The sequence below is a fragment of the Bison bison genome, unplaced genomic scaffold (assembly GCF_000754665.1).
Source record: "Bison bison bison isolate TAMUID 2011002044 unplaced genomic scaffold, Bison_UMD1.0 scf7180017864466, whole genome shotgun sequence".
Classification (NCBI taxonomy): domain Eukaryota; kingdom Metazoa; phylum Chordata; class Mammalia; order Artiodactyla; family Bovidae; genus Bison; species Bison bison.
In genome coordinates, this window is record NW_011495027.1 from 7,364,824 (window position 1) to 7,391,241 (window position 26,418).

The window sequence follows — 26,418 nt, forward strand, 5'->3', positions numbered from 1 at the left end:
AATGTTGAGTTTTAAGCCAACTTTTTCACTCTCCTCTTTCACCTTCATCAAGAGGCTTTTTAGTTCCTCTTCACTTTCTGCCATAAGGGTGATGTCATCTGCATATCTGAGGTTATTGATATTTCTCCCGGCAATCTTGATTCCAGCTTGTGCTTCTTCACTTGATGGCTAAAACTTAAGGCAACTTTGTTTAACCTGCTAATCCTCTCAGTTCAGATCTTTAAGATGATGACAATAAGTGTAGATGCATCTTAATGTCATTTGAAGGATTAAAGGGTCTAAGGAAAGATCCAGGAATCCCATCCCTGGGCATATATTCCAGGAAAACCAAAATTTAGAAAGACACATGTATCCCAATTTTCATTGCAGCACTATTTACAATAACCAGGCATGGAGGCAACCTAAATGTCCATTAACAGAGGAATAGATTAAAAAGATATACATAAATGGAATATCACTCAGCCATAAAAAAGAACAAAGTAATGTCATTTGCAGCAATATGGATGGACCTAGAGACTATCAAATTGTGTGAAGTAAGTTAGACACAGAAAGCAAATATCATATGATATCACTTATATGTGGAGTCTAATAAATAGGTACAAATGTAGTTATTAATGAATTTCATACAGTGAATCTTAAGACCTAAAACTTTCATGATTTCCCCATGTCCTCTTATTACTCACACTTGGTGTTTTGCTCTCAGATTTTCAAGAGACCCTCTGGACTCTATTCTGTAGGCTCCCCATGCTCCCCTTGTTCCTCACCTTTACTCCTTTCCTGGGCACTTGGCAATAGTCCTGTTGTAATCTTTCCATTGCTTTCCTGTAGAGTTTGTGCCCTCCAGGAACAGAGAAAGCACCTGCTGATATACTTTGCATTAGGGCCTTGGAAAGCTCATCAAGTTTAGCCTGGCAGTATTTGATAGATGCCTCTTCATTCTGCAGCATGAAACCCTCCTTCTTATTCTTTATGACTTCCTGCAAGGGAAATATAGAGAGATGTCACCAGGAAAATGAAAAAGAGGAGTTAAAATTTCAAAGAACGTAGTAGAAGGATTGGTCTAACTGCTGTCCTCATGAGAAAAGTTTTTTTTTTAATCAAATAAAAAAGCAATCACAAGACCTGATCTATCACAACTCTGAAAACTCTCTGATAGAGCACAGGAAATTTTCTCAGCTTCCCTTCAGGTTCTTATCTGAAATGTTGGAGTTGCATTATCTCTTCTCTGTGGTTCTTTGCAGTTGCAATGCTCAGTGATTCTATTTTCAATGATATAGCAAGGAGCAACCTAAGTTGAAAATGGCTTGGAATAACAGTCTGATTAGAAACATTTTAGTTCCTGATCAAAAGAATGTGTTCAAAGAAAAAGAAATCAACTTAAGAATGACTTGTGTGTGTGCCCTGGACAGCACTGGAATCTGCAGAAATATTTACTTCCAAAGGATATCTATACTGGTTTTACAGCAGAGATGAGAGACATTTCCAGATAAACTTCCCAAGATTTGGTAGAAAAAAAGAAGACAACGCAGTCCTTTGAACCTCTATCCCTCATGTGAACACAGACTACTTCATCCTTGAATGAGGGATGAACCATGGGGACCATAAGGGCACTGCTAGGCTTCATTATTCAAGGGGAGGGGGAAAAATGGTAAATACAAAGACAAATTACCAGAAGACCCATCTGGAATTCCTGATCTTTGTCCTTGAAGGAGCTCTCCATGAAGATGGCAATGGCTTCCCTCTCACAGGCTGCGTGCACCTCCAGCAGTTCCTGGAACGTCTCTGTGGGGAGGCTCAGTCGCTGGGTCATTTGCTCACTGTAGTGGTCAGCTGCCTTCTGCACAGCTGCTGAGTTTTCCAGCTGGGCCAGAGTTGTCACTGCATTCTCCAAGCAAGGTACAGCTCCGGTATTGATAGTATCCACATAGGTCACAACCAGAGTCCTCAGTCCTAAATAAGTCAGGACATTTAAGGGATAAATATTAAGTTATCAATCAATAGGCACCAAGATTCTCAGACTACATTTGTAAAGACACACATGCACACACACACACACCGTTCCCCCTTCTACTATCACTACCTTCATTTTCTTATTGACTCTTTATTTTTATGTTTTTCCAGCCCACAGGGCAGAAAAAATTGAAAATCTACCTCTATGTAATAAACTAGGAGGCATCTGAAATATTAAAAGCAAAATAGATTGCATAGGTATTAAGATGAGACAGGGTATATAAGATTATATTTACTCACAATTCTGAGGCTTTGAATGGATTTTTCAGTGATTTATGGACTAGTATTTATTTTTGGTCCACTCTAATCTTCAAAAAAATTAAAAGACACTTAAAATTAAAAGATGCTTGCTCCTTGGAAGAAAAGCTATGACCAACCTAGATAGCATATTAAAAAGCAGAGATGTTACTTTGCCAACAAAGGTTTGTCTAGTCAAAGCTATGGTTTTCCCAATAGTTGTATATGAATGTGAGAGTTGGACCATGAAGAAAACAGAGTGCCAAAGAATTGATGCTTTTGAACTGGGTGTTGAAGAAGACTCTTGGGAGTCCCTTGGATCTCAAGGAGATCAAACCAGTCAATCCTAAAGGAAATCAGTCCTGAATGTTCATTGGAAAGACTGATACTGAGGCTGAAGCTCCAATATTTTGGCCACCTGATGGAAAGAACTGACTCATTTGAAAAGGCCCTGATGCTGGGAAAAATAGAAGGCAGGAAGAGAAGGGGATGACAGAGAATGAGATGGTTGGATGGCATTACTGACTCGATGGACATGAGGTTGAGCAAGTTCCAGGAGTTGGTGATGGACAGGGAAGCCTGACGTGCTGCAGTGCATGGGGTCACAAAGTGTCAGACATGACTGAGTGACTGAACTGAGCTGAATCTTCCAAAATATCTTTCATATTCTACTTGCAAAGAACACTTACTATATAGGACTTCAGAAAATGGAAGATTCTGTTTTTATACCCTGATAGTGAGTTTTTTCTCAGTAGAGGAATTTTCCAGATAAGTAGAAGCCACAGATTTCAGTGACAAAATTTGCCATTTAAGGAAGGGATATGTAAATTCCCCAAAGTAAGATAATTATGAAGCATACATATTTCTTTATGGAGTATGAGTGTCTGTAAAACCCAAATTCCATAAAGAATCAAACAAAAATACTGAAAAACATATTATACACAATATTCAGCACACATCAACCCCCATGGAATCAGGAAAAAGAGACTCACGATTCCCAGTGACCATGATCCCCTCTTTGAGGGTCTTGATTTTTGCATTGGTGAAGATGTAAGAGCAGAAATTGTTTGTTTGTTTCAGGAATTTAGGATCCAGTTGGTCTTCAGACACATTCTCAATATTGTGTAGGAGTTCTTTGTCATTTGTTGGCCAATCAAACACAAAACACTTCCGTGTTGGAAAGAAATGCCTGATACACTCTCTGGGTAGATTGGATGTTTTGGCTTTGGGATTCCTGCCTGAAAGACAGAAAAACAGATTAGAGAGGGAAGACTTTTGAAACAATGGAGCTCATGGTGTTCAGGACAGGGATTTGTGTTTCTTTGCTGTCTTCTATGCTAATAACTTACTTAACATAAACACTCAGCACTTCCTTGCACATAAAACTTACACCATTGATATAACTCTGGAGAGAAGTTTTGGGAGACATCTGATTCAATAAAAGAAACCTAAAACTGATATCTGCAGACCTGCACACTATAGAGCAGTTGCCTCTTAGATATTTACTGAACTAATGGGTAAAAGGATGAAAGTTCAAATGTAAATTTTAGCTCTAGTTAGTCTCATGTAGGAATTGAGCCGTGAGGCCGAGAAGAAGAGCCATAAACAAGGGTTAAGGGACAATACTTGAAATATTGGGAATGACACCCTAATTATTTAGAGAAAATGATTTTGATGCTAAAAAATACTTGGTACAGAGTTAGCTAATTTTTAGCAAAAACCTCTGAAGGATAAACGTAACTAAAATTCAATTTTAAGATGTCACCACTAATCAATCAACTCTGACAAAAACTATTATATTTGATCTGACAGTTGTCCTCTTCTGACCAGACAATTTCTCAATAGATATTTTGAGAAAGCATAAATAGAAAAAGCAAGAATGAGTAAATCAGAATTGATATCTCTCTCAAGATTTCATCAGATATACCCAGTGTAAATGTAACCCATTAAAATAATTCATTAATTTGTAATTAAAACACAGGTAAATATGTGAGAATCAGGAGAAAGCTGGAATGAAGAAGGTAAAATGAATATTCTAAAAATTATCAGAAATATTGAAAAAGCATAGATTGAAAAGACACACACTTCATCAGGTTTATTTAGAACATTAAGTCATTTTTTACATGATATTCCCAGGTGGTACTAGCAGTAAAGAACCTGCCTGCCAATGCAGGAGACGTAAGAGATGTGGGTTCGATCCCTGGGTCAGGAAGATCCCCTGGAGGAGGACATGGCAACCCAATCCAAAATTCTTCCCTGGAGAATCCCAAGGGCAGAGGAATCTGGAGGGCTACAGTCCATAGAGTCGCAGAGTCAGACATGACGAAACGACTTAGCCTAGCACATAACTATACAGGATTAGAAAGATCCCTCTTTGAGAATAAAATCTACCTATGTGAAATGCAGTTGTTGGTTTTTTTTTAATTAGATAGACTTTTCATTATAATTTCATGCCAACAAGTACCTGGTCAGTTGTTTTCCTCAACAAAGAAAAGCAGAAGCCAAAATAGGGAACACAGGCGTCTGGTCTTTAGAAGGCTTTAGCACCCATTGTAATCTGGATGCTAATTTACAAATGGTATAAAAAACAAATTGATTTTGAATAATTTCACTTCACCTTACACTTTACTTTTCTTAAGTGAACATCAACTCCAGTGGCTAGAGCTTTGCAACCCACTTTCCAGCCATGATTCCTACAGATTTTGATCTAGTCTCAAGTACAAATGCAACCCTGTAGAGGGAATTCCTAATAATGTACTTTCACAGCCTTGAGAAATTCCATAGAAATAGCACCTGGAAAAACAGCATATATTAAGAAACTGTGTTAATGATTATCTTTCATGTTTTTCTTAAGAATAATCTCCTTGTTACAAACCCTAAGGCCAGACCCAGAAGGGAGTATGACTGGGATTATGAAAGCATGGACCTCGGAACACTGGCTCAGCGTCAGGCATAAATGCTGCCTACCCACTTGCTGATTGTTCCCAACACAAGCCCAAAAGGAAACTTCTTGGAGTAAAAACAAGGAGATCTGGACTATGTCAGTGTAGTGCCTTGGGAAATATAAGATCAAAAATAGTCTTGTAGTCTGCAATTAAAAATAAAAGCTGGACTCAGAGTGGACCCTCACCTCAGTCCAATAGAGGCTATATGTACCCTGACCCATTGCACCAGATTTTGTGTTCTGTCTTCATTCTTGTTGCTCACTCCTAGACCATTAGGGCAACAATTGGCACCAAACGTAGGGCCAGAGCAAAAGACCACTAGGAGCAAAAGTGAAATTACAGCAACACAGAACCTGGGATAGTTGAGAGGCCTCTGAAAATTCCTGCTGGTAAGTCTTCAAGCATTTACAGGGTTAAAATGGTAAAACTCAGCAGTGGCCACACGACTGGAAAAGGTCAGTTTTCATTCCAATCCCAAAGAAAGGCAATGCTAAAGAACGCTCAAACTACCGCACAATTCCACTCGTCTCACACGCTAGTAAAGTAATGCTCAAAATTCTCCAAGCCAGGCTTCAATGATACATGAACCCTGAACTTCCAGATGTTCAGACTGGTTTTAGAAAAGGCAGAGGAACAAGAAATCAAATTGCCAACATCTGCTGGATCATCAAAAAAGCAAGAGAGTTCCAGAAAAACATCTATTTCTGCTTTATTGACTATGCCAGGCCTTTGTGTGGATCACAACAAACTGTGGAAAATTCTTCAAGAGACTACCAGACCACCTGACCTGCCTCTTGAGAAACCTGTATGCAGGTCAGGAAGCAACAGTCAGAACTGGACATGGAACAACAGGCTGGTTCCAAATAGGGAAAGGACTACATCAAGGCTGTATATTGTCACCCTGCTTATTTAACTTACATACAGAGTACATCACGAGAAACGCTGGGCTGGAGGAAGCACAAGCTGGAATCAAGATTGCTGGGAGAAATATCAATAATCTCAGATATGCAGATGACACCACTCTTATGGCAGAAAGTGAAGAAGAACTAAAGAGCCTCTTGATGAAAGTGGAAGAAGACAGTGAAAAATTTGGCTTAAAACTCAACATTCAGAAAACTAAGATCATGGCATCTGGTCCCATCACTTCATGGCAAATGGAGAAACAGTGGAAACAGTGACAGACTTTATGTGGGGAGCTCCAAAGTCACTGCGGAGAAGGCGATGGCACCCCACTCCAGTACTCTTGCCTGGCAAATCCCATGGATGGAGGAGCAGTCCACGGGGTCGCAAAGAGTTGGACATGACTGAGCGACTTCCCTTTCACTTTTCACTTTCATGCATTGGAAAAGGAAATGGCAACACACTCCAGTGTTCTTGCCTGGAGAATCCCAGGGATGGGGGAGCCTGGTGGGCTGCCATCTATGGGGTCACACAGAGTCGGACACAACTGAAGTGACTTAGAAGTAGAAGAAAATCACTGCAGATGTTGACTGCACCCGGGAAATTAAAAGACTTACTCCTTGGAAGAAAAACTATGACCAATCTAGACAGCATATTAAAAAGCAGAGACATTACTTTGCCAACACAAAGGTCTGTCTAGTCAAGGCTATGGTTTTTCCAATAGCCATGTATGGATGTGAGAGTTGGACTATAAAGAAAGCTGAGCACAGAAGAATTGATGCTTTTGAACTGTGGTATTGGAGAAGACTCTTGAGAGTCCCTTGGACTGCAAGGAGATCCAACCAGTCCATCCTAAAAGAAATCAGTCCTGAATATTCATTGGTAGGACTGATATTAAAGCTGAAACTCCAATACTTTTGCCACCTGATGTGAAGACCTGACTCATTTGAAAAGACTCTGATGCTGGGAAAGATTGAGGGCAGGAGGAGAAGGTGACAACAGAGGATGAGATGGTTGGATGGCATCACAGACTCAATGGACATGAGTTTGAGTAAACTCTGGGAGTTGGTGATAGACAGGGAGGCCTGGTGTGTTGCAGTCCATGGGGTCGCAAAGAGTCGAACATGACTAAGTGACTGAACAAACTGAAAATGGGAAATGTTGAGACTGTATAACACTATCACCCACATATTTGTTTATTAAGACAACTCTTGAAAGGGAGAGGAGCTTCTATTAGTGAAGGGGGATTATTAGAATTGTTGCAAGCAATAGATAAATATTGCTGCTTGTTCCCATCAATAGGGGCCTTGGATTTAAAAGTCTGGGAAAAGGTTGGAGCCAAGTTTAAAAAGGAACATGCAAAAGGAACTCCACTCCCTATTTCTATTTGGAGTATGTGGGCATTAATTAACTCAGTACTGGAACCTTTGCAGATTTCTGATTCTTTTGAAGAAAATGATGATAATTCTCTTGAATAACCTCAAAGTTCAGAGTATGTGGAGTCTGAGGGAAAGGGGCAGCCATCTGCAAAACCTGCTCCTTCAGCTCCTGAGGAAGATGATGAGGGATTTTTTCCTCCGTCTCCTCCCCTTTGTCCTCCAAATCAATATAGCAAGGGCAGTCGCCAAATTATGTTCAATCAAGGTTATATACCAGGATTGGGACTGGGCAAAAATCAACAAGGAAGTATTTATCCTTTGACTACTCAAGATTTCAAACCGCCCTCTTTTCACTAGTGGCCACTGCTCCTATTAATCTTCCTCCACCCACACCCATACCCCTTAATCGGAAAACAGATCAACCTATGTGGATAGAGCAGTGCCCCCTAAACCAAAAAAAAAAATTGAGGCTTTACATGAATTAGTTAATGAACAACTTAACAAGGGACATATTATTGAGTCCTTTGCACTCATCTCACATGCTAGTAAAGTAATGCTCAAAATTCTCCAAGCCAGGCTTCAGCAATATGTGGACCATGAACTTCCTGATGTTCCAGCTGGTTTTAGAAAAGGCAGAGGAACAAGAGATCAAATTGCCAACATCCTCTGGATCATGGAAAAAGCAAGAGACTTCCAGAAAATCATCTATTTCTGCTTTATTGACTATGCCAAAGCCTTTGACTGTGTGGATCACAATAAACTGTGGAAAATTCTGAAAGAGATGGGAATACCAGACCACCTGGTATTCCCAGGTGGGAAAAAACTCTTAGAAATTTGTATGCAGGTCAGGAAGCAACAGTTAGAACTAGACATGGAACAACAGACTGGTTCCAAATAGGAAAAGGAGTTCATCAAGGCTGTATATTGTCACCCTGTTTATTTAACTTATACGCAGAGTACATCATGAGAAACGCTGGACTGGAAGAAACACAAGCTGGAATCAAGATTGCCAAGAGAAATATCAATAACCTCAGATATGCAGATGACACCACCCTTATGGCAGAAAGTGAAGAGGAACAAAAAGCCTCTTGGTGAAAGTGAAAGAGAAGAGTGAAAAAGTTGGCTTAAAGCTCAACATTCAGAAAATGAAGAGCGTGGCATCTGGTCCCATCACTTCATGGGAAATAGATGGGGAAACAGTGGAAACAGTGTCAGACTTCATTTTTTGGGGCTCCAAAATCACTGCAGATGGTGACTACAACCATGAAATTAAAAGACACTTACTCCTTGGAAGGAAAGTTATGACCAACCTAGATAGCATATTGAAAAGCAGAGACATTACTTTGCCAACAAAGGTCCGTCCAGTCAAGGCTATGGATTTTCCTGTGGTCATGTATGGATGTGAGAGTTGGACTGTGAAGAAGGCTGAGCACCAAAGAATTGATGCTTTTGAACTGTGGTGTTGGAGAAGACTCTTGAGAGTCCCTTGAACTGCAAGGAGATCCAACCAGTCCATTCTGAAGGAGATCAGCCCTGGGATTTCTTTGGAAGGAATGATGCTAAAGCTGAAACTCCAGTACTTTGGCCACCTCATGCGAAGAGTTGACTCATTGGAAAAGACTCTGATGCTGGGAGGGATTAGGGGCAAGAGAAGAAGGGGACGACAGAGGATGAGATGGCTGGATGGCATCACTGACTCGATGGACGTGAGTCTGAGTGAACTCCGGGAGTTGGTGATGGACAGGGAGGCCTGGCGTGCTGAGATTCATGGGGTCGCAAAGAGTCGGACACGACTGAGCGACTGATCTGATCAGATCTTAGCCCTTGGAATTCTCCAGTGTTCGTTATACAAAAGAAATCTGGTTAACAGAGAATGCTTACTGATCTGAGAGCTGTTAATGCTGTTATTGTTTCAATGGGTGCTTTGCAGCCTGGTCTACCTAATCCTAGTATGATTCCAAGAAATTTGCATTTGTTTGCTATTGATCTCAGAGATTGTTTTTTCACTATTCCTTTACATCCTGATGATAAACCTAGATTTGCCTTTTCAGTTCCCTCCATTAATTTAAAAGAGCCACATAAAAGACTTCAATGGACTGTATTACTTCAAGGTATGCTTAACAGTCCCACTATTTGTCAAAATTTTGTAGCCAAGGCTTTACATCCAATGCGACAGCAATTCCCTTATGCATATATCATTCATTATATGGATGATATACTATGTGCCTACCTGAAATTGATAGCCTATAGGAATGTTTTTAAAGCTAAAGGAATGCTTGGAATGTACTGGCTTGTATATAGCTCCTGATAAATCACAATACACTGAACCTTTTCAGTACTCAGGAAATAAGTCACCCATACTGCAATCAAACCAAAAGATGCAGATACGCAGAGACTCAATTAAAACTTTAAATGAACTGGATTCAGCCTAAACTAGGGATTCCAACTTATTCTTTATCCCATTTATTCTATTAAGAGAAAATCCAGAGCTTAATAGCTCCCAACAAAAATTTCCTGAGGCTGAGAAAAAACTAGCAATTATAGAACAAGCTGTACAAAACTGCCAAATAGACAAAATAGACCCTTTAGAGCCTCTTCAGTTGTTTGTCTTCCCCACCCCTCATTCCCCTACTGGGTTGATTATGCAAACTCCTTTAATAGTTTAATGGCTATTCTTAGCTAATTCACAAACAAAATCTATTACCCTTTACTTAGATATGGTAGCCAATATAATTCTAAAAGGAAGAGAGTGTGTTCAACAGCTTACTGGACATGATCCCTGCCTTGTTTGGACTACACCAACTTCCAAGGAATTAAAACATTCTCTTCAAAATTCATTATTCATTATCTTGGCAACAAGCTTTTAGCTGTCCAATATGTTGGACATATTGGCAACCACTATCCTGATTTGCCTATATCTTGTAGTTTTTAAAACAAACAAGATGGATTTTGCCTAGAATTAGCAGTATCAACCCCATTCCCTCCGCTCCTCTCAATTTTACAGATGGCACTAGCTGAGGGAAAGCAGGATATACAGGCACATTTATGCCAGTAATTGAAACACCTGGATATTCTGCACAACAAGCAAAAATTCTACCTACTATACACATATCACAAAATATTCCCCAAGCAATTAATATCTTATCTGATTCTCAATATTCTGTACATGTCACTAAACATATATAAACAGCAACTATTAAGGATACTATCCCATCCACATTATATACACTTTTTACAAATTTACAACAGGTGATTAGACACTGACGGTTTCCATTCTACATTACTCATATTCAGGCTCATACTATTTTACCAGGGCCTTTAACAGAAGGAAATACTCAAGCCAATGCCCTTTTATTTCCAGCCTTTACAGAGGCATCAGCCTTTCATGACCTGACACATTGTAATTCAAAATATTTAAAAACCAAGTTTCACATCACTTGGGCTTAAGCTAAACAGATTGTGAGCACTTGTCCTATATGTCAGATGGTTGCAATAACCATGTCTCTAACAGAAACTGGGGGAATTAATCCTCGTGGCCTGAGGCCAAATCAGATCTGGCAGATGGACGTAACTCACCTTCCATCCTTTGGAAAGCTTGCTTATGTACATGTCACAGTTGATATTAACTCTAAATTTATATGGGCAACTGCTTGCTCTGGAGAATCTACAAGACACGTTATTTCACATTTGCGTAGCTGCTTTGCTACTATGGGCCTCCCACAAAATATAAAAACAGACAATGGCCCAGCTTACACCAGTTCTGCTTTTAGGGATTTTTTAAAGGCTTGGTCTATGAAAACATCATACAGGAATTCCCTATAATCCCCATGGACAAACTATTGTAGAACAAGCTAACAGATTCTTAAAGAAATGTTACAAAAACAGAAAGGGGGAGATGGAATGTCACTTCCACCACAGCAAAAATTATATAAAGTATTATTTACTTAAAATTTTTTGCATCAAGATAATGATTTCACCGCAGCAGAACAGCATTTTATAAAGGAACAAAAAGAAATTCACCCCAAACCACCTGTTTGGTGGTATGATCCATAAACACACTCATGGCATAGGGTGAATCTGATAACCTGGGGAAGGGGTTTCGCTTGTGTTTCACTAGTGATTCAGAAACACCCATTTGGATTCCATCACGTCATCTGAAACCGTATCATGAGCAAACTCCCACAGAAGAGATGCTTCACATGGGATGTAGAGACCCCAGTCATGAGTTTAAAAAGCATGAGTCTGAAACAAACAAAGATAACGATTCCCCTCCTGTCAACACATCAGAACAAGATTCCCACGTGGGGACAAATTAAAAGATGAACACAGAAATCAAAGGAGATCTTAGAAAATGAAGGGAAAGCTGTCACTCCTAACAACCCGGGCATTTCCATGTTTGCTCTTATCACCACCGCAGTGAGTATACATACCCCTAGCAACAGCTGAATCTAAAAATTATACTTATTGGGCATGTATACCTAACCCCCCATTACAAAAACCTGTTGATTGGGGGGATTCTATGATCCCCATTTATGTTAATGATTCTTCCTGGATACCAGGACCTGAAGATACACATCTTCCTCTTTTTTAAACAAGAGGAAGGGACTCCCTTCAGTGTTGTTTATGGGTATGAATCCTGGACAATTTGTGTAGGACCAGCTACAGGATGTCTTAAATTATCTGTGCAAGCCTGGCTGCCCACCAATTCTTTAAATAGCAACTATACTAAGATTTAGCTACATCTTCTCTCTGGTCTGAGTTTTGCTTATAACAACTCAGAACCTGACAATTACACCAAATCAGACAGACCTTTATGAGAGCATCTCAAGCTATGGACTGAAAAACAAGATCGTATTCAGTGGGATAATTGTTGTGGAACTGAGGGAGTAATTTTGATTAATGGTTCCTATGGAATTGATGGGACTGGTCCCCTAAGGGGTAGGCAGTCTCTAATTGCTCTCATCAAAATCAGTCCTGCAATTCTCACAAAAGGCTGTGTTGGAAGCTGCATGAAGTCTTTCACCATACTAATATCACCACTCATTTAGATCATCCAATTATATGGCATGGTAGTGGCATGTCTCCCCCCTTCCCACAATTGGATCAAGGAATAGGGCAAGGAGAAATTTGGAAATTGGCCTTAAGTCTTAAAAAATTCCAAATTTGGGATGGATGTTATTTCTTGACATTTAATACCAGTCCAAACTGGACATTTTACATTCAGGCTTGTGTGAGAGATCCTTATGTACTCTTGAAAAAAACAATTTCTATCAATGAAAGTGTACAAGAATTTTCTTGCCAGGATTGAAAATTATATACTTGCTTAAATTCTTCACTTTATAATTCTAATCACTCATTTGTTATATGAAGAAGGAGATGAGGAATATGGCTTCCAGTAAATCAAACCAGACCTTGGGGAGGCTCTTCTGAAAGACATCGTCTTTTAAAAGTTATAAAGAAAGTACTACAGCATTCCAAAATGTTTATCAGACTCCTTATGGCAGCTATTATGGGAATTATCACCATAGCCATGACAGCAGTAATAGCCGGGCTGGCACTGCATCAAACTATATAAAGGACTACGTTTGTACAGCAGTGGCACCAAAATGCAAGTTCTGCCTGGGGAAGTCAAACCCACATAGACCAAGAAATTAATGAACAACTGATGGCTTTAGAAAATGCAGCTCTCCTACTAGGGGACAAAGTACAAAATTTTAAGTTACAAACTCATCTTAAGTGTGATCGGAGTATCTCTTCATTTTGTGTCATACCTCATAAGTATAATCAAAGTGCATATACTTGGGACCGATTATCTGAACATTTGAGAGGACACATTCATAATAATCTCTCCTTAGATATTTCCCAGTTACAGGCTACTATTTCTAATATGCAGAATGATCACTTACAATTACTCCCAGAAACTGATTTTTTTGAAGAAATTGAGGAAAGCTTACATTAACTTAACCCCATGATGTGGATTAAAACTTTAGGAGGAGGATTGCTTGGTACAATAATATCAGGATGTAAATTTTTAACTGTTTTGTGTCTAGTCCTCAGATGCATGAGAAAAACCATCCAAGAACTGATGAAAAAGGCAGTTGCTCGGACAGCATATCTACTCCTGCAAAAACAAAAAGTGGGACATGTAGTGGGAATTCCTATAATGTACTTTCACAGCCTTGAGAAATTCCACAGAAATAGCACCTGGAAAAAAAGCATATATTAAGAAACTGTGTTAATGATTATCTTTCATGTTTTTCTTAAGAATAATCTCCTTGTTACAAACCCCAAGGCCAGACCCAGAAGGGAGTATGACTGGGATCATGAAAGCATGGACCTTGGAACACCAGGTCCGTGTCAAGCATGAACACTGCCTATACACTTGCTGATTGTTGAGACAAGCCCAAAAGGGAATGACCTGGCGTAAAAACAAGGAGATCTGGACTATGTAAGCGTAGTGTCTTGGGAAAGATAACATAAAAAATAGTCTTGTAGTCTGCAATTAGGAATAAAAGCTGGACTCAGAGTGGACTCTGCACCTCAGTCCCATACAGGCTGCACGTCCCCTGACCCATTGCACCAGATTTCGTGTTCTGTCTTCATTCTTGTTGCTCGCTCCCGGACCATTAGGGCAACACAACCCCAGAGATAATAGGCAGTATTTAGTAAATCCCACCCTCCATTAGACCATCCACTGCCCGGGTCATGCTCTAATACCTGGAATCAGCTTCAAGGCATTCTCCAGGTACTGATCTTCTGTGATAGGGTGACCGTTTAACTTCAGCTCCAAGGTGAAATCCCGAACAGCCCAGATAAAGTCTGGAAAGAAACTCACAAACTCTGTGGAATCTTCTACTCCATCAGGTCTTGGAGAGGACTTGGCCTGGATAAGTTCTGTGAGCTCTGTCACATAGCTAAGATTTGGTTAAAGAAAAGTAACAGCCTCCGCACAAGTCCTACATTTCCCTAATTAAAAAGTATTATCATCACTGTCTTTGGCCCTGGGTCCCCTCTGCTCCACCAAAGGCAACTAAATGATAGGGAAGGAGAAATGACTCTATCATTTTCATCAAACTCGGTGAAACTTGGAGGTTCAGTTTCTGGAAGGATACTACAGCTGTTCCAGGGCCTGGTGGTTGATGGTGCTAGTGCTATTGTAGACAAAGGTGCTACATAGAAGCACAGCCAGGGCAAAGATCCACGAGTCATTCTTAGGGTCACCCTAGAAATCACATTTAAACAAGAGGTTTAGGATTTTACTCCTAAATTAAAAATTCATTCATCCATTGATTCTATCAGGCTTTCATGTATTATTTCAGTTAACACACTCATAGACACTATTTGAAGACAGACGCAAATACAGATATCAGCTTTGACAATTACAAAGACATTTTTTATGTTTGTGATTTTTCCATATATAAAGTGATTCTAATCTTTATAAGACTTTCTTTTCCCTCAGTGGATGAAGGAAAATAACATATACATAAAAACTAGTACAGTACTTGGTACGTAACTATGTATTCAATGATGAGTGTTAGTACTTCTTCATTCTACATGTATTTATTCATCATAGCTCATATAAAATAGACCAGAGTTGGCATAATTGGGCTTTTAAATTATATTAAATCAATAAATATCTACAAAAGTTAATACTCTCCCACTGTTCTTAGATTTCAAAAAGCAATGTTAAAAATGACAATTATTCCTTTCAGGACGCCTATTTCAAATAAGTGACAAACATCCATAACAATAAATGCAGCAAAGATGACAGTACCTATAGAAAGCTGACATCTTAGTAATGTATATAAGCAGAGAAACTTATAGCTATAACATTAAATTAAAATTTATGTCTGTAAAGGAAGAATCAAGCTATGAAAGTTGGAGAAAGAACGTGACATGAAAGCTTCCTCGAAGTCTTGAACTGAGTATTAAAGAATTGGCAAAATGTGGACTTCAAGAAATGAAGGTGATCCCATAGACAGAAGCACTCACAGAGGCAAAATTAGAGATGGGAGAATACTGGGGTCTTATAATTAAAACAGAGTTATTTCATTTGACTGGAGCAGAAGGTGAGTGGAGAAGTGAATTTGAAGCTCTAGTGCAACCTGATGAAGGGCCTTAAAGGCCAGACTAATTTGTTTGTATAAATCATAGCATTTTCTAAATAGTAGCATAAATCTATATATTATTTCTGCTGTAAAGAGTGTGTAAAGCTGCTGCCTAGAGCAAATGGAAAAACTGATTTATGTCAAGACAATTCTATATGGGAATTTGGGGGGAAATAGTCTATTCATTACTTTATTTCCCCAAAACTCAGTCTTAGAAAATAATCAATTAGAAGAAGAAGTGGCATTTATGGAAAACAATCAATTATTTCAACAACAAGACTATATCATTTTGATATATGACTTTCAAGATAAAAACAGAATTTCTAATTCTCCTTTGGGGAGAAATATAAAAAGCTATAGAAATTTAGGTACTATTTCCAAATAACTCTAAAGTTAATGAAACAAAGAAATGTAACTTCTTTCACCCATTAGTAGAAAGCTAAAATATCAAAAAATCCATCTTAAAATGTTTCTTGTAGGACAAACATATGTCTTATAGAACCACCACATCTAGAGGTATCTCACAGCTTTCTAAAATGTTCTGTGAACAGTTGATGAATTTCATCATAGAAAATGTAAACCCATCTCTTAACTCCAACCTTTAAATACACTCTTCATCTGATAGCTAAGAAGATGAATCAAAAATCCTTCCTCTCTCCCAGGTTGATGTTTCTCCTCTTTTTTACCAACACACCTTTATAACTTAACTGTAAGTGATGGAAACTGTCAAGTCCTGCCTGGATCACCTTTTAAGACTGAAGGACTTATTCCCCTAGCTGTTGGGAGTGCCAGTGAAAGAGTCTTTAGGTGTTAGCCCTATTAATTAGAAAGGCTCCCAAAGTAACTTTTCAATAATTTACTAGCACCATTGTTCCAAGTCAGAGCAACTCAAAAGGACCATTCTTGCCCAGAGCTCCCAGGGAATTGACAGGGGTTGGTGATTGCAATGTAGTTCAGCTTCCTCCTCTCTCTAACCTTCTTCTTTACCAATCACCCTTTATTAAAGCTGACTGCACATGTGTGGTCTTTGAGAACAAGACCTTTACTTTGGTCACTGATATCTACCTTATTTGGGCCTCCCTGGTGGCTCAGTTGGTAACGAATCCACCTGTAATGCGGGAGACTCGGGTTTAATCCCTGGGTCAGGGAAGATCCCCTGGAGAAGGAAATGGCAATGCGCTCCAGTATTCTTGCCTGGGAAATCCCACGGACAGAGGAGCCTGGTGGGCTACAGTCTGTGGGGTCACAAGAGTCAGATACAGCTTAGCAACTAAACCACCAACACAATCTACCTTCTTAAGTCCAAAGGCCTAGAATTCAGCTGTTCAATAATTATTTATTAAAAGAAATCAAGTCATCCATGCAGTGCCAAGAAATAAAATATTTTATTTAATATATGTCTAATAACTTTTCCTAGAAGTGGGATTCAAACAAACCATAGTTTGCCTCATTTACTATAGTTTACGTCTGGATTTTACAAATAGACTAAAGCAGCTAAAGTTCTACAATCATCAAGCAATAAGGAGAAAACCCAGAATAAAAAGGATTTATCTGTGACCTTCCACCTCACCTTTTCCACATCCCCCAAGCCCTCGGTGTCCAGAAGGACCAGGGTGTGGTTCTCTTTGGAGGGGTGGGGCACACACCACATCCAGATGCCCTTGGTTTCAGACTGCACTGTGGAGCCCAGAGGGAAACCTGCAAAGGGAGGGGAGAAAGCAATATTCAATCACAGCAGATAATCTAAGCCACCAAGGGGTTACAAAGTCAGACTTACTAGAATGCAAGTACCTTAGTACATATGATGGTGCTGTCTCTACCTCAACAAGAATGCCCTACTTTGTGTGTTCTCTGTTTCAAGGAGAAGGGGATATTAATTGCGATAATGATACCAAGCAAGGGTTCAGCATGGAGACAAAGAAGTATCCATGAGTCAGATAAAACAGAGGTTATGGCTAACTGTAACAAGAGCATTTTGAAAGAATGGTGAGTTTCAAAAGTGGAGAAGTGTATTACAGTGAGATATGGACATGGAAAAAAAGTAAAAAAAAAAGAAATTGAGATTGTATTTTTTCCAGAAAAAAATCATTTTTAAAAAAGTGGGAGAGTTTGAGAGGTTTTAGCCACAATAGGATATGAAATCCAGGAAGAATTTTTAAGATGATAGATAATGAAATATCTTTATATGTTCTTGAGAATATTCAATAAAAAAAAAAATGTTTTGAAAGTGAGAAGACAACTACAAAAGCACAGTATTTAATCAGGTCGGATAAGGTAGGATTTTTGCATATGTTGAAGAGATTTTGCATTACAGGAATAAAACAGAGAACATGATAATAGATCACAATAAGGTAGTGATTTAGTGGTAAGAATTAGAAGTGGAAGATTGGCTTATTCAGAGGAATTTGTTTCTCCCTTCACATGATCAAGGAAGAAAACTAAGAAACTAAGATGTCAGCTAGAATCAAACAACTGGACTCTAACCAAGTACAACACTCACCATGGTTCTGTCCTGCAAGACGGTTCATCAAGTAGGATTTGCCTGTACGATAGAGTCCTACAATACCCACCACCACCACTGGCTGAGAAATCTTCTCAAGAATCTGTAGAGCTTTCTGGTTTACTGACAGAATCTCATTGTCATTTTCCACCAGACAAATGGGGTTCATCATGTTGGGTCCAGATGTCATGGTAACCTAGAAGAGCTTTCTAGTAGAAATAAGATTACAAGCAGAGTTATACAAGAGCTTTCTAGTAGAAATAAGATTACAGGCAGAGTAATACAAGGCATCTGTCAACTTCAAATTCAGTAAGACTCCTGTACTTTTCATGAGACAACAGGTAACCTAGAATTAGCATACTACAGAGGTTTTCCTCCATCATTTCCTCAAATCTCTATGATGTTTTTAATAAAACACAAACTATTATCACTATCTATAATTTTACTTCAAGAATAATAATAATAAAATTCAAGTTATTGTTACCATGCACTGAAGGCCTACAACATACTAAGCCCCAATCCTAAAGGAAATCAATCCTGAATATACATTGGAAGGACCAATGCTGAAGCTGAAGATCCAGTACTTTGGCCACTTGATGCAAAGAGCTGACTCATTGCAAAAGACCCTGATCCTGGGAAAGACTGAAGGCAGGAGGAGAAGGGGATGACAAAGGATGAGATGGTTGGATGGCATCACCGATTCAATGGATATGAGTTTGAGCAAACTCTGGGAGATGGTGAAGGACAAGGAAGCCTGGCATGCTGCATTCCATGGGGTTCCAAAGAGTAAGACATGACCTACCGATAGAACAATGAACAATGATACATAAAATACATGTGTGATGCTGTTCAGTAGCTCAGTCATGTCTGACTCTTTGTGACCCCATGAACTGTAGACCACCAGGTTCCTCTGTCCATGAAATTTTCCAGGCAAGAATACTGGAACACATTGCCATTTGCTACTCCAGGGGATCTTCCCAACCCAGAGATTGAACCCCCTGTCTCCTGCACCTTCTGTACTGGCAGGCCAATTCTGTACCACTGAGCCACCTGGGAAGCCCACATAAAGCACAAACCCAGCTAAGTTCATATTTGAAAGAACCAACCATGCTATTCAAGACTTGGAACATTCAGCCTCATTCCCCAACCTCTGGGGATCACAGAAGAGCTGAAAGTTGAGTAATCATTAGTGACCAATTATTTAATCAACCATAGCTATTGAATGAGGGTTCTATTTAAAAAACTAGAAAAAAAAAGCTAACTAAAATGGTTCAGAGAGCTTCTGGCTTGATAAACATGGAGGTTTCCAAAGGATAGCATGTCCAGAGGGAACATGGAAACTCCATACCCCTTTCTTGCTGCTGCTGCTGCTGCTAAGTCACTTCATTCGTGTCTGACTCTGTGCAACCCAACAGACGGCAGCCCACCAGGCTCCTCTGTCCCTGGGATTCTCCAGGCAAGAACACTGGAATGAGTTGCCATTTCCTTCTCCTACCCCTTTCTTACTTTCATGCATTTCTTCTCTCTTGCTCTTCCTGGATTGTATCCTTTTTTTTTTTTTTTTAATAAATCAATAACCTAGCAAGTAAACAATTTTTCCTGATTTCTGTAAACCATCCTAGCAAATTATTGAACCTGAGGAGAAGATTGTGGGAACCTTCACTGTATAGCCAGTTAGAAGCCCAAGTGACAATCTAGACTTGCAATTTGTGTCTTAATTGAGGGACTCAACCCTTAACCTGTGGACTGTGGAGTATGGACTAACTCTGAGAAATTACTGTGTCGAAATTGCTTAGTATGATTATATGCCCACGTAAGTGATGACCAGAAGTGATATATGGAGGATAGAAATTTGAGAGGAGAAGCTGAATTTTTCCTTTTCAGGGTAAAGGCGAACAATAGATGATCAGAAGCCCTGAGGAGAGACTGTCTGGAAAATTAAGATATTTTAAAGCAGCACATATATGGGAAATTTGAAAAGGCACACACAGACCCAGGGAAGATGCATAAAAGAAAAGCCTAAAAAGACTTTATTGTTTCTCTTTAGCTTAATCCCAAACCTCAAAACCAAGGACAAATTTAGTGAAAGATTTCCTTGGAACAAAACTGGTATACAAAGAATTCAAAATGTGACTGATTTTATAAATGCCCAACATCACTAATTACTAGAGAACTGCAAATCTCCAATATTTGTTATTTATGTTTGGGTTGTTTTTTTCTTTTAACAATAGCCCTTCTTATTGGCCATTTATTTTTTTTAGAATCTTACAGAAAAACCTGAACCAACTTTTTAACCAACCCAATATATTTAGAGAGATAAAGTAAATGTAGCAAAAGATGCTGCTACTGCTGCTGCTAAGTCGCTTCAGTCGTGTCCGACTCTGTGCGACCCCACAGACGGCAGCCTACCAGGCTCCCCAGTCCCTGAGATTCTCCAGGCAAGAACACTGGAGTGGGTTGCCATTTCCTTCTCCAATGCATGAAAGTGAAAAGTGATGTTCGACTCTTAGCAACCCCATGGACTTCAGCCTACCAGGCTCCTCCACCCATGGGATTTTCCAGGCAAGAGTACTGGAGTGGGGTGCCATTGCCTTCTCCAAGCAAAAGATGACCACTAGGTAAATCTAGATGAAAAGGAGATGGGATTTCTTTGTAACTGTTTTCCAAGGCAAAGTTTGATTTGAAAAATTAAATATTAAAAGCACTATTATACCGTGGATCTCTTGGCATATTTTTGGTTGCTATTATGTTAAAAGTTTCCTATAATATCTATGCATGTTTCATTATCAGAATGTATAAGCATGATATTATATTCAATTATCTAAAATATTGTTTTATATTTACAGGTCAAACATTCTAGATACATTTAATACTATCAAAAGATACTTCAAAAACCAAACAAACAAAAAAATCACTCTATCAGTTACTACTCATGTAGTCTTAAACAAGGAGCCCCACCTAGTTAAACTTAAGTTTTTAAAGATAATTATAGGGGTAATGTGAGAAAAATTATAGATCCAGTATGGTGGATGTTTTAATAATAAAATTAGATACTATAAGCTTGTATCTAAGCATAGCACACAGCACAAAATAGAATTTCAGAACATGTTTGTTGAATTAGATGAAGACTTATCCACAAAAATTGCACTGAACAGATTGGTCCTTTGGGTTCTGCATTTGAACACAATCTGTGGACTCTAGGTTACTAAGAAATAAGGTCTACAAATAAAAAATTTTTATCAGAGAAAAGCAGCAAGCAATTTCATACATTGCTCCTGCACCATTTGCTTTTGTCTAGTTCTTCAGTGTGGGAATCAAGAATACAAAGGAAAACAGGAGCCTCTAACAGCTACATTATAATTTCTAGAATTGTCCAGTTCCTTCCTTAAAGGGAAGATTACAGGAAGCTGTAGGAAGATGTGAGATGAACCACTGCAAACAACTTTATAAAAACCAGTTCTGTCTTCCTCTCAATAAATCATTCATCCATGCATTGTCCATTGTGTCTCTTTTGCAACTCCGTGGACTGTAGACTGCCAGACTCCTCTGTCCATGGGATTTCCCAGGCAAGAATACTGGAGTGGGTTGCCATTTCCTCCTCCAGGGATCTTCCCAACCCAGTGATTAAACCCACATCTCCTGCATCTCTTGCTTAAAAGGCAGATTCTTTACCACTGAGCCACTTAGGAAGCCCCCCACACACACCTCCCTCAATGAATATTCTACCTCTAACCAAAAATACCCCATTCATTCAATGATAAAAATAAGAAAAAAGATGAAATCAAAAAATCCTACAGGGATGCCCCCACACTCTCCCCTGAGTGTGTCTTTTTGCTTTTGCCTCAGTAAACTACTTCTTTGTTCTCTTTGCTCAAAAAACAAAAAAGCAAACAAACAAAGAAAAACCCACAGATCTGTAGATCTCTGATTTCTTACTGTGAATGGGCTACAAAATTCTGAACTTCAAATTAACAAAGTGCAGCTGTTCAGTCCTACTCAGGATTGGTTTTCTAAATTTGATCTACAGAAGAATTATCCAAAGGGATTGTTAAACCCAGATGGTATAGATTTTTTAAATGCTACAAACGGCTCCAACTTCATAACCATGAAAAGCAAACCAACAAACACAACAGATGGGAGAGAAGAGAGAGAGAGAGAAAAGGAGAAGAGAATGAAAGAGTTTTGATGAGATTTTAAATCTTTAATTATTAAATATCAGCTATGTGGGTACTAAATTTAATATACATAGACAAATTTTCAGAGCTCTCTCTGTGAAGCTTTCTTAAGTATGACTGATATAAAGATGAAAAGAAATGATCTCTTTAAGTTATAATTGCCTGTAACCGCCTTGGCAGGAAATATCTTGTTCTCTGAATTCAAATGCCAGCCACAGAGCTTGACAAAGCAAGACAGGCAAAATCCCATAAGGGCTCCTTCTAGAAGCAGCACATCCAGGAAGACACAGTGTGCCTGTCACCTTGCAGCCCTACTGATCCAAACAGAGAAGCTGTAGCTCCCCAAAATAAAGCCAGCTGTAGACCTCTGCACTCCAGACAACAAGCCATCTGCCCTTCTTCAATTGTCACATTGAATCAAAAATCAATCTTAGATAGCACATAAAAGATGGACATACCTGTTCCACACACCAGGAGTCCAAGAATGGTTCCAGTTGCCTCTCACCCTTTGCTTACTTGCTCCTTCCACCCCTTTGTCTCTCCTTTATCAAAGCTAAAGAAGACTGAGCAAGTCAGTCTTCTCTTCCAGTATAGTGATGTGTTTAAATTGAAATTGAAAGTAATTCATGCTCTTTCTGAGGTAGCAGAGTCATGCCAGATTCTTTGACTACAGCACAAATATGGGTGTGTGGAGCAGAGTGAGAGGAAATTAGAAAAAGCCAGTCTAGAATGACTGAATTAGGATTGCAGAATGTGCAGAAAAACACCACTTTTCTATGGTGGAATTTCAGCCACTTTAAAGGCTTCCATGGCCTCTCTTCTCTCCTGGGCATAAGATTGCTTGAAGTGAGTGAAATTGAGCTGTGTAAACCAAGTATATTTCAGCATTTTTTTTTCTCAGCAAGGATTCCTGGGTACTGTGTTAGTGAAGAACTCTTAAACATTTTAAATCTGTTCCTTAATACATATATTTAATGAAACAAGTATCTTTTAAAATAAAAAGATAAGTAAAGATGAAAAGGAGTAATCCTTCATGGTATTATCCAAGGTGCTCACTACTGGCTGGACATTTTCATAGTTCCCCAAAACATGGACCCTCAACTAACATAGGTACCACCCCCCTTTCTACAGAAATTTAGCCAATTGGACCAGTTTCAAAGGGGTTTATTTGATCAGGTAAGAAAATGATTGGGTGTACACGTTTGTTAGTGAGGAAGACAAAGGAGCCATGTAAAGAGAAAAACAGAGGTTTGGTAGGAAGATGCCCAAGGAAGTCAGGCCGTGAGGCTCCATCTGCCTGGTCTCCATTGTCCTCACCATTCTCCTTATCTATGGAAACTTTTCCAGAAAAGGCCAGATAGTAAACACTTTAGGATTTGCAGGACATAGGTCTCTGTCACAACTATTCAGCAGAAGCATACATAGACAAAGATAAACAAATGGGTGTGGCTATGTTCCCATAAGACTTTATTTACAAAAGTAGGCAATGGGACGGATTTGGCCTATGGCCATAGTTTGTCCACCCCTGGTTTAGTTAAGTGTGCTGCTGCTACTACATGCTAGGGGTTGTCACCTTCTCATGTATCGTTGTCTTACAGGATAAATGGAATGGCCTAAGTCCAAGGTCTCAGTCTGAGTGTCTACTTCTATGGCAATTTGGGTCTAAGTATCCTTATTATTTTGGAGCAGAGAGACAGAAAAGGAATATGCTTTCTGTCCATCTGTCTGAGCATCATCCAAGTGAGTTCCTGCCTGGGTCCTTCAGCCAAGCATCCACATGTCTACACAACTAACTGTCCAACTCCCAACAATATAGCACTGCCAGTATCTCCTACAGAGGCCGAAAAGGAACAAGGGTGATGGCAGATAGTCAGTGGTAACGGGGAAGAGGCTGGTTTGGTTGTGGGACTCCTGTTGCGGGTCTACCATCCTCTTTGAGTGAGGAAACCTAACATCTGGGTACATGTCAAGGTGACTTCCTCCAGCCTGAGTAAGCTGTGCTTTACTGAAATACATCCAGACTTTCCTGCCTGCATTTGCTGGACTGCTCATTTCAAGCACAGGTTAAAGTACACGGTTTCCATGGAAGCAGCACAAGGCCAAACCTAAGCTATAAAGATTTGCCGACACTGCCACCATGTGGCAACTCAAAATCATGATCTACCTCCAGTAATATATGAATTTTGCTGCGACAAGATCTTTGTTGAATTCAATATAAATTCAATATAGAATCTATAGAAATTCAACTATTAAAAAGTGTGAATCCACATATACAAATATATTACATGCATGCAATGATCATTTTGATTCCATAAGTTTCTTAACATAAACACTGGCTAAACTCCAGTACTTTGGCCACCTCATGCGAAGAGCTGACTCATTGGAAAAGACTCTGATGCTGGGAGGGATTGGGGGCAGGAGAAGAAGGGGACTACAGAGGATGAGATGGCTAGATGGCAGCACTGACTCGATGGACGTGAGTCTCAGTGAACTCCGGGAGTTGGTGATGGACAGGGAGGCCTGGCGTGCTGCGATTCTTTTGTGATCCCATGAACTGCAGCCCGCCAGGCTCCTCTGTCCATGGGATTTCTCAGGCAAGAATACTGGAGTGGGTTTGCCATTTCCTTCTCCAGGGGACCTTCCCAACCCAGGGATCGAACCCACATCTCCTGCACTGGATTCTTTACCCTTGAGCCACCTGGGAAGCCCCTGTAAGTTCTCTAAAGGTTAATTGAAATGAAGAGAGAAGTAGTAAGGTCTTAAGCTCCTTTGGAAAGAATGTTTATTCTTGGGTTCTCCCTCCCAGAAAAGAGACATGGATGCACACAGTTTATTTGAGAAGCAGTGACAAGAAGCCAGAAGAAGGGTGAAGGAGGATAGCGAAAGTAAGAAAGGGAAAATGGAAAAAGTCAAAAAGGTGAATTATTGAGCTTGTTACCCTGTGGGAAACTGCAAATCAATCTCAAGATGGATATTCTGAAGAACTACACTGAATGCGTTTCTGAAGTGACCCTTTGAAGAACAACGTGAGGATTTTTCCAACAATGTTTCCCTTCAATTGAGAGTTACCTTAGAGGTCTTTAACCCCTCTAAACTTCTAGGCTGTGCTTGTGTAAAATGAGCTGCCTTTCATAGCTTGAAAAAGGCCTGAGAAAGGATGGATAAGACACTCGAGTAGGACATAGAAGTATGCTAACTGGTACCATAAGTGCAGTGGGTTTGAGAACGGAGGCAAGAGGCAGAAGGAGCAGATAGTAAGTACTGGAAATTACTGGAGAATCCCAGGGACAAGGGAGCCTGGTGGGCTGCCATCTATGGGGTCGCACAGAGTCAGACACGACTGAAGCGACTTAGCAGCAGCAGCAGCAGGAATTGCAAAATACAGTGGCCTGATCTGAATAATCTTTTCAAACAAAGCCTTGTACTGAAAACAAGTTAAAATTCTGCATTTAAAATGTATCTTTTTAAAAGCAATAAAATTTTTTCAAGTTAGTAATGAATGACATCATTAGGTCAAATTTCACAGGAAAGTGAGCGTTGGGTGGAGCACGGAAGCTGCTTTTTCCCAATAACATTTGCCAAACAAGAGAATGTACCATCGGTTTTGAAGGCATTATGAGATAAGGGGCCAGAGTTCAAAAGCCAGAACTTGTCCAAAGAGTCTATGGGGATGTAATATACTACAGTTGCCATGGTGACCAGAGTTAACAGCATTCTACTGTATGTTTGAAAGTTGCTAAGAGAGTAGATGTTAAAAGTTCTCATTAAGTGAATATAATCTATACTAAAAAAAAAAAAAAAACAACTCATAGCAAACAAAAGGCCAGAACCTAATGACATCACTGGGAAATTATACCAAACATACAAAGAACAACTTACAACAGTCCTTCTTAAACTCTTCCAAAGGATTGAAGAGGAAACACATCCAAAGTCATCCTATGAGGTCACCATCATCCTGATACAAAGATACTACATAAAAAAAAAGTCTAGGCTTAAATTCCCACAGGCACTTTATAACAGCCAATGTGTATGTAGTTGTAACTGTAAAAATAAAGCTAATACTATTAGGGAGGGCATATATTAATACATGGGTTTGAAGCTTACTTCTTTTACGTATATCTTAGGAGTTAACAATTCAATACTTCTATAATGTTATAACATTTT

At 39.4% G+C, this 26,418-nt stretch overlaps 1 protein-coding gene across 1 annotated transcript in view; it reads right to left on the reverse strand.

Moving 5' to 3' along the window:
- LOC105003312 (guanylate-binding protein 6-like) overlaps positions 1–22,904 on the reverse strand; it is a 25,798-nt gene extending 2,894 nt beyond the window's left edge. The window contains exons 1-8 of the mRNA XM_010860374.1: positions 22,713–22,904; positions 18,080–18,288; positions 17,150–17,277; positions 14,584–14,693; positions 14,189–14,385; positions 3,240–3,485; positions 1,670–1,950; positions 765–977 (exon numbers count right to left, since the gene is read on the reverse strand). Coding sequence (XP_010858676.1) covers positions 765–977; positions 1,670–1,950; positions 3,240–3,485; positions 14,189–14,385; positions 14,584–14,693; positions 17,150–17,277; positions 18,080–18,269 — 1,365 coding nt within the window. The 5' untranslated portion in view covers positions 18,270–18,288; positions 22,713–22,904. The remainder of the gene's footprint in view (positions 1–764; positions 978–1,669; positions 1,951–3,239; positions 3,486–14,188; positions 14,386–14,583; positions 14,694–17,149; positions 17,278–18,079; positions 18,289–22,712) is intronic.
- Between the last annotated feature and the right edge of the window lie 3,514 nt (positions 22,905–26,418).